Raw genomic sequence first — 18,215 nt, 5'->3', positions numbered from 1 at the left:
AGCCTAGGCGCTCTTGTTTCTTCCTCTTCCCTAACCTCCCCTTTGAAAACAAAATCATTCACACAGTGGCAATGAATTAATTGTGTTGCTGCAGGAAGAGCTCTCAGGCATCAGAAATTAGGAAGTGAGAGAACTGAAGCTGTTCATTCAACTTCAATTAAGTCCCAGCGTAAAATATATTACAATAGTCTTTACTCTTCATTAACACAGCCTTGGGCTAACGCTTACACAATCTACCCAGTACATTTTTTCCAACAATACATTTTACAGATGAGGCTGGTATTACTACCTATTACTAAGATTGCCTGATTCTTCTCTGAGACCCTGTTTTCAGTTGCTTATCTCTCTCTCGAGCTTTAACACGTGGGATGAAATTTTCCAGTCCTGGGCCCTTTTGCATTTTTCCAATGCAAAAGTTATGGAGAAAGTTTCTACCACAATATTTCTCCCATTTCCAAATATCTGGCTAATGAAAAATACACTATTTTGCCCAAGTTAAAAATTCTGGCTGCCTTTGGTTGGGCTGAGACTTCAAAGCTTGCAGGAGACAGACTTTGAGTTAAGGCCACCTCTGCCACAACAACGGAAACATCTTGAAAAATGACAGCACCTCTAACTTCTGCAAAGACTTAATTTTTTTAGCGGTTAAATTATCCAGAAGCTCCTTTTGTCCCAAGTGTGCCCTGACTCGGGGGGCGCGTGAGACTCTCCTCAGTGGTCTGTGCTGGTGTGGGCTGAGAACAGGAGTAAAGGGAAGAAAGCTTGTCTCTACCCAGTGCCAACAGACTCTTGGAGAGGATGTGACCAGGAAAATGTTAAGAGTTCTTTGTTATTTGGGAAGAGTGATTTTTTTTTTCCCAAAGGCATATATGCTCAGCCAAATTTGGGAAGATTTTCACCAGGATGGCAAAAAGCACGTTTCTGACAAAACCCCATCTGCTAAATTTCAAAGAAAAGGCGTGAAGAAATTTTCAATGCAAAAAACAACATCTTTTTTTCTTCTGACCACTTAAGAACTACTACGCTGTTTTGCCAGGTATTTTCTTTCAGACTGAAACAATCAGGATAGAAAAATTCAGCATGAGAGAGAAAAGTTTTTCCAATCTGCAAGATGCTGCAAAAGGGCCTTACATTAAGAAGCGTTGGGATGCCTGAGAAAGCTTCAAGTATCTCCTATAATAAAGAACATGAGCTTTTAAGTGTATATCAATAAGTATCAAATTAAGAGAATCCAGAACAACTCCCCAGAGAGCAAAAAAAGCCATGTATTCCCCCTTAAATGTGGTTGTGTGTAATATGCTCGCAACATGCTCTGAAAGTCAATTAACATGGGCTCTACCAGACCAAGGAGAAAGCAAATTCCACCAGAAAGACACCCTACTGTGTCTCTTCTTCTGTCCCTACAAGCCTTCACAAACATCCCCAGTACGCAGACTGAGCATGGGAAGAGTCAGCTGGGATCCCAACTCAAGCAGGGCTTCACAGGTGAAGCAGCAAGGCACCAGCCAGCAACCAGAAAGAAACACAGAGAGGTGCAGCAGGAAAACCCGTGGATGTAATTCCCCCCACGAGGAGCAGCTACGCAAGCGAGCAGCTGCATCTAGCCTTGCAGGACCTTCTGAACATGAGCCCATGCATGAAGGTGACTAAGGAACAGATTACTGAGGCAAAGGCTGCATCAGAAAGGGATGCTCAAAATCTCTTTGCTGGCAAAAATGATGGGTGAGGGAGGGAAATCCTCTTCCCTGTGACCAGGGAATCGAGGTACAGCTAAGTATCTTGCAAGGTCCCAATGATGTAGCCCTTGTGGCCCCATATGTTGAGCTTGCTTGCCTTCACCTAAGAGCTGAGTATTGTCAGCACCATGCTGTCACTGCAACCCAAACCTCCTGTCCATGCTGAAAAAGAGCAAGAAGGGAAAAGGTCCTTGTGACTGTACAGGGAGACTGTTAGAGGAAATGAAGAACTACCCTGAACAACGCCCTGGCATCTCCAGAAAGACAGAACCCAGCTACCCAATGGTTGATCAAAACCCACCGAACACCTCAAATACAAATACACCAGCAAGGGCTACCGTGGCATCTCCTTTCTGACAAGTGCTAAAATACTGTGGAAACAACATCGGAAGTTTATCTGGAGCCTACTGATATAGGGAACATGGTCTAGTGATGGAAGTCTGCATCGTTAATCACACGGCACAGGAACAAAGTGATGAGCTCTGCTGAGGGTATCTGTTCTAGGTCTGGGTTTTGGTAGTACCTGAGCACCTCTTGCTTCTGCCTTCCAAAAAGACTTCCAAAGGACTACCCAGGAATTTCTGCAGGCAGTGATGTGCTCCGTTCTGCTTCACAGCAGCAGAAGCAGGCACCAAGCTTGTGAAGGCTGCCCCTAAACCTTCCATTTACTCTCTTCTCCTTCACTCTGCATGCCTCCCTGTCCCTCCCCTGCCACTGTAAGGGCTATTTGTGTTCCCATTCCTTACCCCACACTATCATTCCCTCACTCTCATCATTATTCTTGTCCTGCTGATTACCAAGTTGGTCCGTCAGGCTGTTAATTTCTATAGCTGTAGTACAAGAAGCTCACAGACAATGATGGTTACAGAAATTCCTCTCATCCCCATCTGCCCCTATGGTCCTGCCCTGTGCCACTGTGCTCAGCTCTCCCAGCTGTTTGTGAGGCTGTTCTTGGAAATCTATCAGTTAACTGATCCAGTTTACAAACCAAGCAAGCCCCCTGACCCCCCACCTCCGAAACAACAACAAGTGGTCCTTTCCCCCTTCTTTAAGCTGGATTAGTTCCAGGATGGGGTTTGAAACACAAGGATATGAGCAGCTGTGTGGGCATACATCAGCAAGAACAAGCATGAAAGTAAGCAGCAGACGAGCAGGAACAACTTCACCCGGCATTGTCATATAACAAGGAATATTACAGCAGATGGGCGTCAGCCTTTCAGACACTCCATGGAGTCAAGATGTGGAGTAATACAAGAAGCTCTTAGGGGCCAGCACCAACCGCTTTCCTTATTCTGTGGATATTCGCAACCTTGGCTGAAGACAGCACCTTTGCTAACAAGATGTTAGTCTTTCCCTAAATCCTTGTCTTTCTCTGCCTGGTTTTCTAATGTCCCTCTCACATCTGCCCACTTGTCTTAAGAGTCCTCCCGGACATTCGCTGAATGCAGCATCCAAAACTTATCGTGTTACATCCAACCAGACATCCAAGGAGAAAATTTCATTCAGCCAATAACTACCAATATCACTACCAACAACGGAAAATTCTTGTTATCCACATAAATGAAGTAAACTTAATGGATTTGCCCAGTCTAAATGTACAAATGAGCTTTGTGCATTATTTGCACCAGGCCATGCAGTCTGAATTGTCATATAGGATTTTTCTTGCATGCTCCTGCTGCTTACTGTAATGGATCACCACTCTGTTTCTCCATACTTATAAAACAGACACAAAAGAGCAATTACCTGTGTAAAATTTTCATTTACACTGAAATGAGTGTTAAATGTTAAATTTCTGCAGCTACTTGATTTACATTATAAGCATTCAGAATTGGAAATGTTCCTTTCTCTGTCCAAAACCCAGTTCCAATCAAAAGAAATGGGAAGCCCCAGAACTGCACTTGAAAATTAGGCTCAATCTGATTGAAAGAAAAAAAGAAATAGTGAAATTCTTCCCTTTTTGTTAAACTGGACTACTCCTTTTTAACCAAAATGCAGAGTATCTGTTGGAAAAAACAAACCTTCTCTTGACAACGTTATCACAGATCTAATAATTGCACAGTGTATTTACTCTGCGAAGTAAAGGCAATGAAAAGTTTTATAGTTAGCACATGTTAAGGACAACGCATTGGAAACTGATACTTTTACGGTAAAAAGAAGCATTATCTTATTAGTGGCTTGCGTTTCAGAAAGCCTCACTCATTTTCTTTCCTTTTGAGTGAATTTCATCATGGCAAAACATGTCCGCTTTGCAAGAGATGAAACTCCTGTTTATCCAAACACCAAGCGGTTTGGATTTGCAGGAGCGTAAGCTCTCCCCGCAGTGTCCCACTGACACGGGGGCATAGCAGGAGAGCCACCACCCCTCGGGGAAGGCACCCTGAGTGCTCTTTTCAGTCCTCCCAGCTTTCTGCTGAGACTGCCGAGCAGAGCTGTCAGGTTTGGGTTTTCTGATGTCCCCACTAGAAGCTGACCCCAGACCAGCAAACTCACTTTTGAGTGAGTTTGAGCAGCACTGAACTGCCATCAGATTCACCTCTCCTACTGACGACAGGACCTTCTGACAAGCCAAGAAATGCCCTTCATGGGGCGAGCTTAGTGAAGTTACAGACAAAAACCCAGACAGCCTGGGTTGCACCTGCCTCACATTGTGCCAGTGCCGGAGGATTAGTTCATTATTCATTTCCCTTAAGTCAAGGATTTTTAGATGATACCTCAATGAAGGCAAGAAGAGCAGTTTCAAGGTTGCGAACACAGGACCGGCGCACATACTGGTTTACCTTATGCCCCAGGGGATGCTGTCTGCCTGCTCGCCCCATCGCCCGGGGTGGTACCCAAGGCGGCTCCCCCTCTATAGCAAGCCTGACCATCAGCCAGGGTGGGCAGAGCAGGCTCTCCCCCCTCAAGCTGCTGAACAAAGCATGAATGAAACGTGACCCCGGGAGGCCAAGGAGCTTTGGACATCCAAAGCACTGCAAGCAAGGTGCCAGGTCCAGGCCTGCAACCTGTTCGCTCCAGGAGCAACCCCCTCCTTTGCTCCACTGGGCCTTTGGGATCAGGCCAGGTTTGATGGCCCAGTTCTGCACTGCGCCCTCAGAAGTGAAAGGAGAAGAGCAATGTGGGACACTCACCACATCTGTGTTTGTGATCTTGGCCAGGAGGTCCGTGAGGCTGTCCCCGTCATCAAGCTGAAGGCCACAGATGGCTGCTCCCACACTTCCAGTTGCTATCATTGACGGTGGGTACATGGCAAAGTTAAAATCTGCAAGAACAGATCTGGGAATTAGTCCAAGCCCAGACCAGAAAAGCTGCAAAACATCAGAGGCAAGCAACATAAAAAAACCACACCCAAGAATAAAAAACGGGGAAGTAGAAGAAAGGGCAAAGTGCCACTCTCTTTGGTCCGGCGGAGCTCATTAGTCACACTGCTCATCACAAGCAGTCAAAGGAGGGGTAACAGATCTGCAAATTAAAATGGAAATGCAGCTTGGTCTTTTATTCTTACTGATGCATAAAGTAAACCTGGACAATTTTTAATAGTCTTTCCCTAGTTTTAAAGAAAAGGAAAGAGAAGAAGGAGGCTTTCTGTAATTTATGTCAGAAATTTGGGTCTCGGTCACATTAGAGCTCTCTCTATTACCGGAAAACTAACTGCAATAAGGTATCACAAAGGACCAAACTGAGATTTTTAGTCACGTCAATTTTTAAAGACTTACTTAATTAACTCGAACATTTAAAGACCTGTCCGGGTAAGAGATTTAAATTAACAATACATCTTTACCACCTTTGCAATTAGGAAGTGAGAACACTTACAGCCCATAGCTACATAATCAAAAAAAAAAAAACCCCAAAGATCACATTTGTCATTACTACTATTTCTTAATAAACAAGTTGAAAATACATTTCAAAACTTCCTCTCACACATCTATGGAGATCAGGAGAGAAATGAAAATAAACCTAAATGTTCTTGTGACCTTTATAATGGCATTTTATGGTTTATGATACTGCCATAGGCACTGGCTTATCAGCATGTCTTACTAAATACCATTTCCAGGAGATTTTCTCGGTTACTGATATCTTCCTAAAATGAAACTTAGTTTGCAAGTTGTTTGGTTCAACAATAACTCATTAACAAACCCTTCTCTACCAGTTTTCAGTTGGGGTGACTGGAAGAGAAGGAAGAGGAAACCCAAGTAATACTTAATATGAAATAAACCACAATCAATATATTCAGTCTATTTATAGAAACAGATTGTTACAGAAAACTGCCCTTCTGTTAAGGGCAGATCCCAAGTCCTCTCTGTTCAGCTAGCACAAATTCTGCAACCCTGTTGATGTCTGCATAACTGCTCAAGTTTTAGACACATGGAGAGTTGTTCTCGGCCTCCCAGACTCTGAGCTGGCAGATACTGCAATAGCTGTGGAGACGGCATGTTCTTCTCCAGGCTGGAATATGTCCCTGGGACCCACGAGGAATGAAGCAGTCAGGTAAGGTTGGGACTTGGGTCATAACGTTCATCCAGACGGACTGGAGGAGGGATGTTAGAAGTGGGGAGAGAAAAGGAGGAGCTGAAACCCTGACATGGATTTATCTGTCTCACGAAGCCACCAGGAGATGACCATCTGCAAGCCCACCATTGCATGCTGCTGAAGCCCACTGTCCTTCCTACCAGGAGAGCTCAGCAGACATCCCACTCTGACAAACACTTCTGAAGGAGCAAATTCCCACAGACAGAAGCAATGAATATGGACTGCCATTATTACAAAAATAATAATTATGCATTATTGTAATAGTAAGAACCCACTGCACACAGGAAAGCTGATGATCTTGGAAATTAAGATATATTGCCCCCACTCATGAGTGAGTCAACAGGAGAGCCTTGACTCCTACTTATCAGTGCGGGACACAGCCCCGAGGATGCCGATCTCAGCACATGTCGAGGTAACAGGAATTGCACTTTCATGATCAAAATCACTCTGACATTTACCTCATGTGGATTTATACACACACATGCAAGAGCTAGTCCCATCCAGCCTGTAAATGCACCAGGGGAAATACATAAGGCTACCTGACACACAGCATATGCACTCCTCACAGAGCCTGCCCTATCCCCAGTGCCTCAGCCTGTAGTTGCACTTATCATTGGGCCAGACCTTCAGAGCAGGCCATAAATACAGTGGGATTTTAAGCCCTTGAAACAGCCGTCATTTTATGCCGTTTTGCCTCTCTTCTTACTCATTGCTACTGATGGGGGGCCCTGGGACTCGGCTCTGGGTGACTGTTGCAGTAGCTCATTCCTGTGGGCTGATCTGGTACCTAGTGGCTCCACGGAAGAAGTGTGACCACTGGGCCACCAGTTTACAAAGTCCAATATGAAAACCAGGAATTGTTAAAGGACTCCGATAACGAGAGGTTTTTATAAAGGTAAATGTTTATGTGCTTGTGTCCTCCTGGTCCATGGAGCAAATAACAAATGTCTATAAAATTTAAGAATGTTCCAACATTTATGGAAGAGACCTAGCATCCCCAAAATCTGCTGTCATCTACATAGAGCGATTCATCAGCAATCACACTAGCTTCTTTAGAAAAGGGATAAATTAAAGCAGACTACATCTCCACAGGTCTGTTTCTCCTCTTGTACACACTGCATTTGCTTGCGTTTGCAAATCCCATGTGCTTGCATTGGTGTGTACGAGGCTGCACTTGGCCAACGTGGCCCTAAGTCGGGATGCGACTCCCGCATTTAAATCTTTGGACTTACCAAACCGTCTCCTAGTTATGCATGGGAACTATGGGTGGCAACGGACTTTCCATAATTGACCCCTCCTTGTCTCAAGTTTTGGGGAACATGTAGTAAAAAGATAATGCGAAACCTCTCAAACTCTGCCGGTATTTGGACAGTCCCTAAGAAAACTACGATCCAGTGGGTGAGAACTAGAATCCACCCCCTCCCACCCATCATTTGAGCCAGCAGCAAGGAGAAATGGACCCACTCGGAGGCCTGGATGGACCCACACCCTCCTGCGTGGTCACTGAGACCCCACGGAGCAGCTTCACCCAGCCCCAGGCGGCTGGTGGGGAGACCCAAGCAACGGGAGCTCCCATGTCTTGTACTCAATGCTCAGCACTGGCCAGGCACGGCGGGCTGAGTGAAGGGGACAGCTCCAGCCTGCTCTCTGAACTTCCTTGCCTCCTAGGGGCTTGCATCAGGACCTTCACATTATCCAAACGCCGGTTTTCTCGTGGTTGATTTTATATCTACTCCCAGAAACCGTCTTCCTAGGAAGCTGAATAAAGAGCCACAGTGCCCCTGCCAACTAGCACTGCTGTAGGTCTGCTTCCACGTGGGGTCACATGAGAACATTTCTATGCCCAATAACCTTGTTAGTTCCCTTAATGTCATTCATAATGCAAATGAGACAGCGAGCGAATGGCCAGAGGCCCAGAGTGACTAAAGCTCAGCATCCAGAAAGTCTTACATTGCCTCTAGCTCTAAACTAACTTCCCTCCATAACAAGCACCATAAACTTGGCTATCAAAGCTACACATGCCCAGTCTTTGTTGTACAACAGGCAGCGATTTGTATCACTGGCTTCTATTTTTAGCATATTAATTAACTACTGCAACTGGTGAGGCAAGTGTCTCCAACTGGAGAGTGTGGCACCATTGTCTGAAGTCATCACCTCATCTCGCGCTATTGAAAATCATGGCAGTGACCCTCCTGCTGATATGAATTTAACCTGACATACCCACAAAGGGATGGGGGGTGGTGCACCAATTTTGTGCACATGGTTCTCCACATCACCCTGGACCCTATTAGTGTGGAAAGAGCTCATTGAAAGAAAAGAAGCCACATTGTGCTGGGCCACCTAGAGGGTTGAATAGAAAAGGCTGAGGAAAAGAGCAGGCAGCGGAATAAAGGCCGTAATTAACATATTTCCATATTCAAGCAAAGCAATAACTACGTGAAATGTTTGTCAAGGTGCAATGAAAGCATAAATATTAAGTACCGTATCTGAGGTGATGCAGAATCCCCCTCGAGTCCCTTACATTCCATCGATAAATTCAAAACAAGCTTTTTACAAGTTATTTTCAATTATAAACCTCTGTCCCTGCTTCCCCCATGATAACAAGCCAAGTCCCGCCATCCTTACTCAGTTTTCACCCAGGTAAAACTGTCCCCAGAATTAAGTCAAAAGCTCGCCCTGAAATTTAAAAAAAAAAAAGGGGGGGAGGGAGAGAGAAGACTTAAACATTTGACTCAGAAACATACGCTTTTATTCTTCCTAGAGATGATGAACCCTGAATTACAGAGGGAATCTTACAAAAATCACTTCTTACTGGACACCTGAAGCAAGGCTATGGGCTAAATCCTTCTTTCAGACCTATGTGCAACCTTGGTTAACAGGCACCCAGAGCCTGCACCGAAGACACAGCTCTGCCTCTAACTTTGTTGTGATTTATGCAATTCCACTGCAAAGTACAAGAGAGTCTCGTTAAAAGCCAGAGGAGTAGTGCAACAACATGTAGTCTATGAGAATCTGAGCACACGAGCACTTCAAGGGAAGAACAGAGTAGTCAGAATGCAGGACTTGTTTTACCTTCTATTCCCAGGCAATAAACACCAGAAGCTGTCCTATCCCCATTTCGGTATCAACTTTTCCCTAAAGGACCTTAAAAACAAGGGACCAACCTTGCACAACCCCAGTGACTTCAGTGTTGGAAATTAAAAAAGCCGATACAAGAAACAGTGCCCTTTGAAACACAGCCACCTCTGGACCAGCCAGCTGGAGTCATCAAGCAAATTCAGGGCACGCTGAATCCGCGCCCTGCTTTCAGACTGGAGCTCACGCTGACAGCCAGGGCATGAACGTATGCACGCGCTGAGGACGTTTTTCTGCCCACACAGTACACGTAACCTATGGTCAGGTTCTAGGACCCTGCGCACCGCAGCCGAGCTGTTTTGCTGGCTCTCTCCTGATCCAGTGGACTTCACTACCTCCGAGCCAGGAAAATGCAAGGTTGACAGTCAGTCTAAAGCAGGAGGGAACGGGAGGCAGGAACCCAGAGAGGTCCTGCAAGGGGAAGCCCTAACTCGCAGCCAATAAATGAAAACTGCCGGAAGGAAAAAAGCACTGACAAATATCCAGGCTGAACGTGCTCAGTGTGCCAAAGCCAGGTGGGAACTCTACCTTCTTACAATGACCCTTGTTACTGCTCTGGCCACAGGTTGGTTTATTTAAGAGCCAGTTTTCATCTCTATAATTTGATAGTGGTTTATTTTCAGAGTTGGAAATCAAGAATTGGAAACTGCTGTCTTGAGGAAGACAATGCTCTCACGGAGGCTGGGGGGGGGGAGGGGAAGGAACGTTACTTCCATCAGGAGAACAGAATCATGACAGTCATCATTATCAGTTTATAAAATGATAAATAGATAATGGTCAAATTTCACCCAGCCTCAAACTTCACCCAGCCAATGACTTTACTTTGAGGACAAGCGTGGATCTCTATCTTGCCAGCTAAGTTTAAAAGAAAGGTCTAAGGGAAACAATATTATAAGTAGTGAATTTAATTCTTGCCTGTTTTGATCCAAATGCAATTCCAGCGTCAGTGTGCTACTTTTTTTTCACACACAGTTGGTTTTAACTGCATTGGCCATCTTTTTTCTCTTGCTCTCATATTTCTACAAGACACAGCAATTTTTCCCCATGTTAACTATTTCTGCTTTTAAAGGCAAAACCAGATGACTCTTCAGCCCTTCAAAAAAGGGCATGGCAGTGCCAAGTATGACCAAACAAAAAACTGTCAAGTGAAATAGGATGCAGACCTGCTTCTATTCTTTGAGTAGATGGGAGGGCAGACACCTAATTCTGTCCCTGGGCTACACTAAGGCAAAAAGTATTTGGCCTTTATACAAATGGGTCTAAAGTATCCTAAATGCTAATGCTACATCACAACCATCCAAGTCAGGTAGAGACAGGGAAACACATTGAGCAGTCTATGTAAAGTATATGAGCACTCAGTACAATATGCTTATTAGCTGATCATAAACTCTATTTCTGAACAACTGTTAGTACTGATTATTATTTTCACTTGTTCTACACCTTCAGTAAGGAAGCCTAACCAAGGATCAGGATCATGTTAGCGCTTGAACCATCAAGAGGTCAGACCTGCAGCTGGTAGGAAAGAGGGCAACTTATCCGGCAGCACAGGAATTAGGAACTACCCCAGCCTGTATCAGCAAAGTCTCTCTTCCTCCATTTCCTTCCACCTCATCTTCCCAGATTTGATGGGTCCTACAACTTAAGGAGTGAATCTGCTCATACGAAACACTCCCCAGGCCCTGCTTACTTGTTGATGGAGCTTCCATGGTTCTTGTGGCTTCATTTTGCTGGAGAGCTCAATATACTGATACGAGCTGCCTCGTAGCAAGGCAAGAGCCTTCTTTTGTATGGCAATAAATTCATGTGGATTACTCTCTCTTCCATCATGCAAGAAGTATTCGTGCCACTTTTCAACATGTATTTCCTTTCTAAGAGATTAATCCACAGAACGACGGCTCTGTGGACTTCTTTCTTTCCCTCTGCAAAGAACAGGTCCCGGCTAAAACTCCTACCACACTTTTATCCTCTGCAGGGACAGAGCCCGATAAGTCTCACATTGGCTGAGAGGGGAAGGACGCATAGTAGACTTGCCCAGCAGGAGTCCTGAGGACCAAACATGCCTCTTGGTGTTACAAAGCATTCTGTGTGGTTACCCTCCAGATCACTAGGGTTTATGGGCCTCATCTTGCAGTCTTTGCTCAGACAACACTCCCATTGACTTCCACAGAACTTCTGTCTGAGTAAGGACCCAGGATTTGGCCCAGAAGTTAAAAAAAAAGTCTTCTCAGCTTTCAAATGTAGATGATTAATGTCCCAGAGACAGTGGGCAGAGGTTTGGCACACTGTACAAAACTGACTTAAAGCTGAAATTTTCCTCCTCTTTCTTAGCCTCTTTGCAGACACAGGCTTTGAAAACCACCAGTCTATGAGATGCTGCATTGTATCCATCATGGGAACATCTCACCTGCCATAGGACTCGGCTGAAGCACAGAAGAGAGCATGCAAAGGGCTGAGTCTAGGGATCTACACAAGTTGCCTCCTGTCTCTGCAAGTCTGCAAAGCTTTTTGCTTCCAAGTTTTGCACGCCACTTAAATCAAACACGGAAAACCTCCTCACTGAGACTAGTCTCTCCATGACAGCTTGTGTTCAGAGACGCACAGCTCCTCTTTCTGAAAGCTTGACTTGCACAGCATGTCCTCCCCCAAAACCCATTCCCTTATAGGCTCTGACATAGAAAGGGGTATCCTGCGCCAAAACAGTGGCACATACAGCCTCCAACAAGAGAGCGTAGTGCAAGGAAGCAGCTGGGCATCTGTGACTCTGAACAGCCTGGAAGAAGAAGAAATGAAGGGCATGCTGAAGTCAAGGAAATAATGCACGGTCCTCTTCTGCTCTGCACGCAGCTCTGTAACCAGTGCCCTTTCCCACTCCTCCAGGAGTGATTCCCTGGCTTGAAGCACGGCACGTACAAGCAAACAGGCAACGCCAGAGAAAACATTTCCAAACTGTGGAGTGCTGTGCGAAGAAACAGTGGAGGGATGAAGGGTGCAAAGCAATGAACAGATGGAGGTGGGGTCAGAACAGCAAAGCGACGGGATCCCAGAGAGCAGGAGAAGGACGATCTCCATTGGGCTCACAGATAAACAGGATGCTCCCATGCTGAAAAAGCAGTAAGCATCAATTTTGCCAAGCTATATTGTAAGGACAAGGGGTCCAGATGCAGCTTCTTAGTGCCTTTAAAATTCAGAAGACTCCTGAAGGAGATTTTTGCTTACATGGGGAGCCACCAGCAGGGTGAGAAAACAAATGACATCATGATAGACTAGACTATGCCAGTGTGTGTCAATCTATACGCTCTTACTGCACAGCAAGCGAGGCAGCTTGAAGAAAGCTGGCCTACGCATGGACAATTCCCAGCCAACAGATCGAGCTCTCACTTAATGACAGTACAGTTTTGGCCACGGCGCTGGAAGCACAGGCAGGGACGGGCTGCAGGCAGACACCATTTTCGGCCCCTTCCAGTGGAGAAGGAGGCTCCTGAAAGCGTTGCGAGTGCAGGGTACGGTAAAGAGAAAACTTTTTATTCAGGGAATAAGGTTCTGTCTCACTCAGCAGCCGTTATGTTCAGATGGGACCAAGGGCAAAGAGGGATACGTTCCAGTTTCAGTCATGCTCATGTGAATCATTAATCACTGCAAGGACTGGGGAGAGGCTGTGGATTTATATCCATGCAGCTTGTTTCAGAAACTGGGCTTAAAATAAAGACAGAGAAACAGAGCAAGCGCCAAAATGAGAGAAATATACAAAAGAACCAAGTATCATCTCCTTTTGCATAACGTCCAAATGGAAAGGAGAATAGAGATGAATATCAAAGTGATCCTACACATCCAGCACAACATCCAGAACTGTCAATGGTTGCTTCCCTCTCCATTTGCTGACACAAAGTATTGCAGGACCGAGACCACAACTGGCTCTGTAAAGGCAGGCAACACTCGGGAATTTCTAGTATAACGCTCTTGCTGGGAAATTAAAATGGTGCAGTTGGTGAAGAAGAACTCGGGCTTGAGGAAAAAAGTTCAAAATATGCCAGATTTTGCATGATACACTAAAGAAGAAGAAGAAGAAGTACTTGAAAGCAGAGAAAACTGCACTGAGATGGAAATAAAAAGACGTTCAATTGCTGTGCTCCAGACCAGAGCTGTTAGCCAGCCAGCGAGGTCAGGTCTGGTAAAAGAGTCAAACCCAGGCTAAAAACATGCGTGGAGGGAGCAAGGGAAGAGGCAGCCACATGTCAAAGGAGGTCATCCTGCTGAAAGAAGGCAAATGGGGAAATGAAACACCAGGCTTAACCCGAGCTGGCGGAGAGCAGAAGCTTTGAGGGAGAAAGGGAAAGAAGAAACACAGCGGCCGATGAGAGCTCTGCAACAAACAGGACAAGAAAAGGAAATGACAACTGGATCTGGAAGGAAGTCTGATGAGAAGGGGCTTTTCTTCACTGAGGAGGCTAAGAACGACTTCGAGAAGAGGGGCAGTGAAAGGGAAATACAGTAGTAATAACACTACATTTCTATAACACAAATGGGAGTAGTAGCTTGCTAGTAAACTGGGAATGAGGTAGAAAACTGGGCATGAGGGCTAAGATCTCTGGGGGAATGAGAGGTAAGATCTCTGCTTTCAAAATTGCAAGGGGTTGTGGGTCCTTGTCAAAACTAAATTCCAACACAGTGGTTTGTGGAAAACGGGATGAGAAAAAAAGAAAATCTACAGCCAGCACCATGGTGCCCTGTCTTTCAGGAAGCTCCGTACGCAATCAATTATGTCTTTCATTTGCAAGAAAAGAAACTCTGACTTGTTGCCTCTGTAAAGGACTTCGGTTCATGCACTGGAGACATACAACACGAGAAGCAGATTCCACGGGGGAAACACGAGAGAAGTGCATGACTGGGCTGAGGGTTGGAAAGGGGATGCTCTTTTGGATCTCAGTAAATGGAGTAGTGAAGCATGGAGGTAACCATCAAAGAATTAATGGAGAAAGGATGGAAAGAAGCCATGGACTTTGGAAACTCCTCCACGGCCCACAGTCATGCAATGTTTTTGTTATATGGAAAACTTCAAGGGCAAAGGATTACAGACCAGAATCTGAGAAGCTGAATCATAATGAAATCTACATCACTCAAGAAAATGTCCTCTTGGATAAAACAAAACCAACCAAAACACTATTGTAGGAGGTGAAAGCAACAAAAGAGAGGGAAGATTGGTTTGGTTTGGAAGACAACATCCAGGTATGTTGGAGGTTGATGGCTGATGGTGTTGTGAGGATCCAAAGAAATGTCCACGGGAAAGACCATCTTTTTCAGAAGAAAAGGGTAGTGTGAATGAATCCTGGGTAAGGGGAGAAGGCAAAGAAAGAAGGCAAAGCTGACGGAACAGATTAATCCTAAAGGGAAAAGCTAATTAGTCTAGAAATGTCTGATGAATTACCAAGAGTGATCCTGCAGACTTTGAGCAATATTTCTATTGAGTCCTGTGGTCTTTTGCCTGAAAAGGATCATGCAGCTGTGGGAAAAGAAGGAAAAGCTTGACCATCTTGGTAACCAAAAACTCAATTACCCTAACACAGGGTAATTCTCTAACTAAGATTCTCTAAAACAGATTGAGTGAGGTAGCAAAAACTGGCCTACATTGTAAAAGCAGTCACTACATCTCAAATATCGAGAAGCAGGCATAGCAGTAGACATTCATACCCAAAAGCTGCATGCCATCTTCCTTTCCCCTCTGCAAACGCACAGGCAAAACAGTTCCTATCACAAAGGACTAGGTATGTCAAACTGTAGTGAATTCAAACATTGAGCCATATACTACTTGATAATAACCCTGGAAAACATTGCATGCTGCTTATCTGTTCCAGGTCTAGCTTCTAAGAAGTGGTCTAACCGTTTTTGGATGAAAATTAGAGTACACTTATTTTCTAACAGTCACTGGTGGAAAAAAAAAACCCCAAACAAAAAACAGTGTTTTGCAGACAGGTATAAATTAAAAGCCTCTCTTCCACAGAAGCAATTATTTTCATCTAAACCTTCAGCAACTGTATTCAGCCAAACATACGACGAAAAGGGAGTGCAATGGTTCCCTCTGAAACAGACTAGTTTCACTGCTTTCTTGGGGTGAAGTCAGAGAAAGAATCCAAATGTTTAAAAAAAAAGCCATTACTTTTAAAATTGTCATTCCCTACGCTTCAGTAATGTGGTAGTATCACATACATGTTAAAATACAATTTTCACCTTTTATCTGGACAGCGTCCAGTTAATGAAAAATTTACGAACACATTAATTTAATGCATTAGCCCAATGCATTTTGGGCTAATGTGCCATAACAGCTTCTAGTATTTTGGCTGTCCCACATCTGTCCTTACAAACGATCTGTGGCCCTTTAAAAAAATTAGTGAACGGGCAAAGTAGAAAATCATATGGTCTAATCCAGTCTTACTGACTTCACTGCAAAAGCACCGCACGCGTTAGCAGGAGCAGGACTGCAACTGCACCACAGCTCCTGATTGCAAGAGTTCTGTTTATACACAGTTTCGAGGCCTGATTCACGATGCCCTTTGCAAACAGTCCCACCGGCTTCAGCCGCTCTTCCCACATCATGTAAGGATGGAGGGGATGAAAAGCCTTTGTACCACCAGTGACTAATCTGCCCTTTCAACCACACGGCAAGCAGCAGGCGCACCCAGAGCACCTTGGCCTACCTGTGGCACAAAGGGCAATGAACGTTTGTGCATGCTTCCGGATCAAAAGCAACTTGTCTTTAGGTAGAGGCAGCTTCCTTAGGATGTGTTCAATGAAATCGTGCGGGGTGACGGCTGCGAGGTTCCACTTCAACTTCCCCAGCACCACCAGCTCCCATTCCTGCAGGGGGGGACGGGGAGAGGAGAAGAGAAGAAAAGCCATAAGCAAGCCTGAAAAAAACCACACTTCGCTTATTTCTCCGATTGCAATTATATCACTGCTAAATTGGTTTTGCTCAAACATTTTTGTCCGTATGCTCCTACTGCTTTGAAGTTGACTTTATTCTTTTTATTCTTTTTTTTTTTTTAAACACTGGAAATGTCAAGCTTTACTGAAAATAATGAGACCTGGCAGCTCCTGCCAAGATTTTACTTTTTTTGTGCTGAATGCCCACCCAGAAAGTTTAGCCTGCAATTAGATATTGCCAAGGTCACTGTGGTCCTTTCCTAGTAACTTCTTTTAAATGGCTATAGTCCTTACTTTATAGCCATTTAAAGCCCTAGGGATAACCATGCACAAAAATAACCCAGATATACATTCTTTTTTTCAAAACTGGGGAAGTTAGCTTGATGGCATTCTCTCCCAAAACTGTATTCAAAAGCTCCTGCAGATAAATCTGATGGCGCTTAAACTACTCCAAGACAGGCTCTGCAGAAAGGAAATGCACGTAACACAGCCAAGAAGTAGCCTATATAAATTATCTGCCAATAAATCATGTAGGATCCATTCCCACATTCTTTGCACACCCAAAACTCCCAGTGAAATCAAAGGAAAGCCTGGGCGCGTGTGTAACTACTGGCCATTCCCTGCAATGTGATTACATGTAGAAATGGTACCTAATCAACAGATCCAGCCATGGGGTTCAAGCATGGCTAGACCTGCATGCTTCAACATTCAAAATAAGTTTCGAATACCTTACAGTGCCCCGCAGAGTGAACAAAGCTCAGGCCTTGGACTCGTTTCTGTTTCATGCATCAACTATTAGCTATTAACTAAATTCCATGCACTGATTCTTGAGTCCTGATGATGCGTGAGCTTGACGGAGCCCAGCGTGGCGGGGAGCCCCAGCTAAGCTTGTAGAGCTTGGCAAGTCGAAAAAAAACGTCCTTTAATTTTGCAGCCGAGGAGACGTCAACCAGCGTTGCTGAGAAACCATAAACATGGACCCCACAATGCCATTTCTGCAGTCGTTTCTCTGAATAGATGCCCACTTTAACAGCAAGTTACTTTCCTACAGACATTCCTACTGGATTATGACAGAGCCCTCCATAGCTTGAAAAATCTCATGTTCATGTATGTAACCAGCCCCAGAAACTACACGGGGTTTTTTTTTTTCTTTCTCAAGAAAACCTGTAAAATGTTTGAACATAATGGCAATTATGTTAACTAAGGACTGATCTTCCCAACATTACCAATGCGACAGATTTTGATACAGAAGAGCACTTAATCTAGAAGACTGAATACAGGGAAGCACTTAAAACACATGCTTAAATGCACGTGGCACAAAAAGGTAGGCACATCGTTCCACGTCTTCTCGCGCGGGGACCACGGCACTTCCCCGAACGGTCCGTACCACCAGCAGGACACCTCATGTCTGTGACAGCCATGGCAGGGTTTGCAGTGCAAAGCTCTTTACTGTGCAGAAGCATGAGCTCCCAACCCCTTCCCGGGGGGAATTCCCACCACCTTCACCCGGTGATTCATAGGAGAAATTCTCCTGGGATTCGGCGGGCTACGTGCGTTCACCAGGATCTGCGAGAACAAAGCTATCTGGCTGAATATACATCTCGCCGAGAGGCTTACATCCTTCTCTAGCGCTCTATACCACGAGGCGCTTTGCAAATATTAATTATTCCGTTAAATAATTTTGACTCTTTTTGTTTCTGCTTTCACTGTGTCCGAATCGACCCGGAACTCTCCCAGGAGAAGTACCAGACACGGCCTTTTACTCACGGGGCCGTTCAACCGAGCTGAATTCTCATCCCGCCACCTGCCTCGGTGGTAACCTACGGGGAACCACGTTCGCAAAAGCCACAGGGAGAAGGCCACAGCTTCCCAAGCTGCAGAACCAGCCATTCACCCGCCGGC

General features: G+C 45.0%; 1 protein-coding gene across 1 annotated transcript in view; it reads right to left on the bottom strand.

Annotated features, from left to right (window-relative positions):
• The window catches only part of CCND2 (cyclin D2), a 35,063-nt gene that overhangs the window by 14,104 nt on the left and 2,744 nt on the right, over positions 1-18,215 (bottom strand). The window contains exons 3-4 of the mRNA XM_009288508.2: positions 16,088-16,247; positions 4,865-4,995 (exon numbers count right to left, since the gene is read on the bottom strand). Coding sequence (XP_009286783.1) covers positions 4,865-4,995; positions 16,088-16,247 — 291 coding nt within the window. The remainder of the gene's footprint in view (positions 1-4,864; positions 4,996-16,087; positions 16,248-18,215) is intronic.

This window comes from Aptenodytes forsteri, unplaced genomic scaffold, assembly GCF_000699145.1.
Source record: "Aptenodytes forsteri isolate BGI_AS27 unplaced genomic scaffold, ASM69914v1 Scaffold73, whole genome shotgun sequence".
Taxonomy (NCBI): Eukaryota; Metazoa; Chordata; class Aves; order Sphenisciformes; family Spheniscidae; genus Aptenodytes; species Aptenodytes forsteri.
Note: the sequence above shows the minus strand (reverse complement) of the source record. Positions and strands in the feature narration are given on the sequence as shown.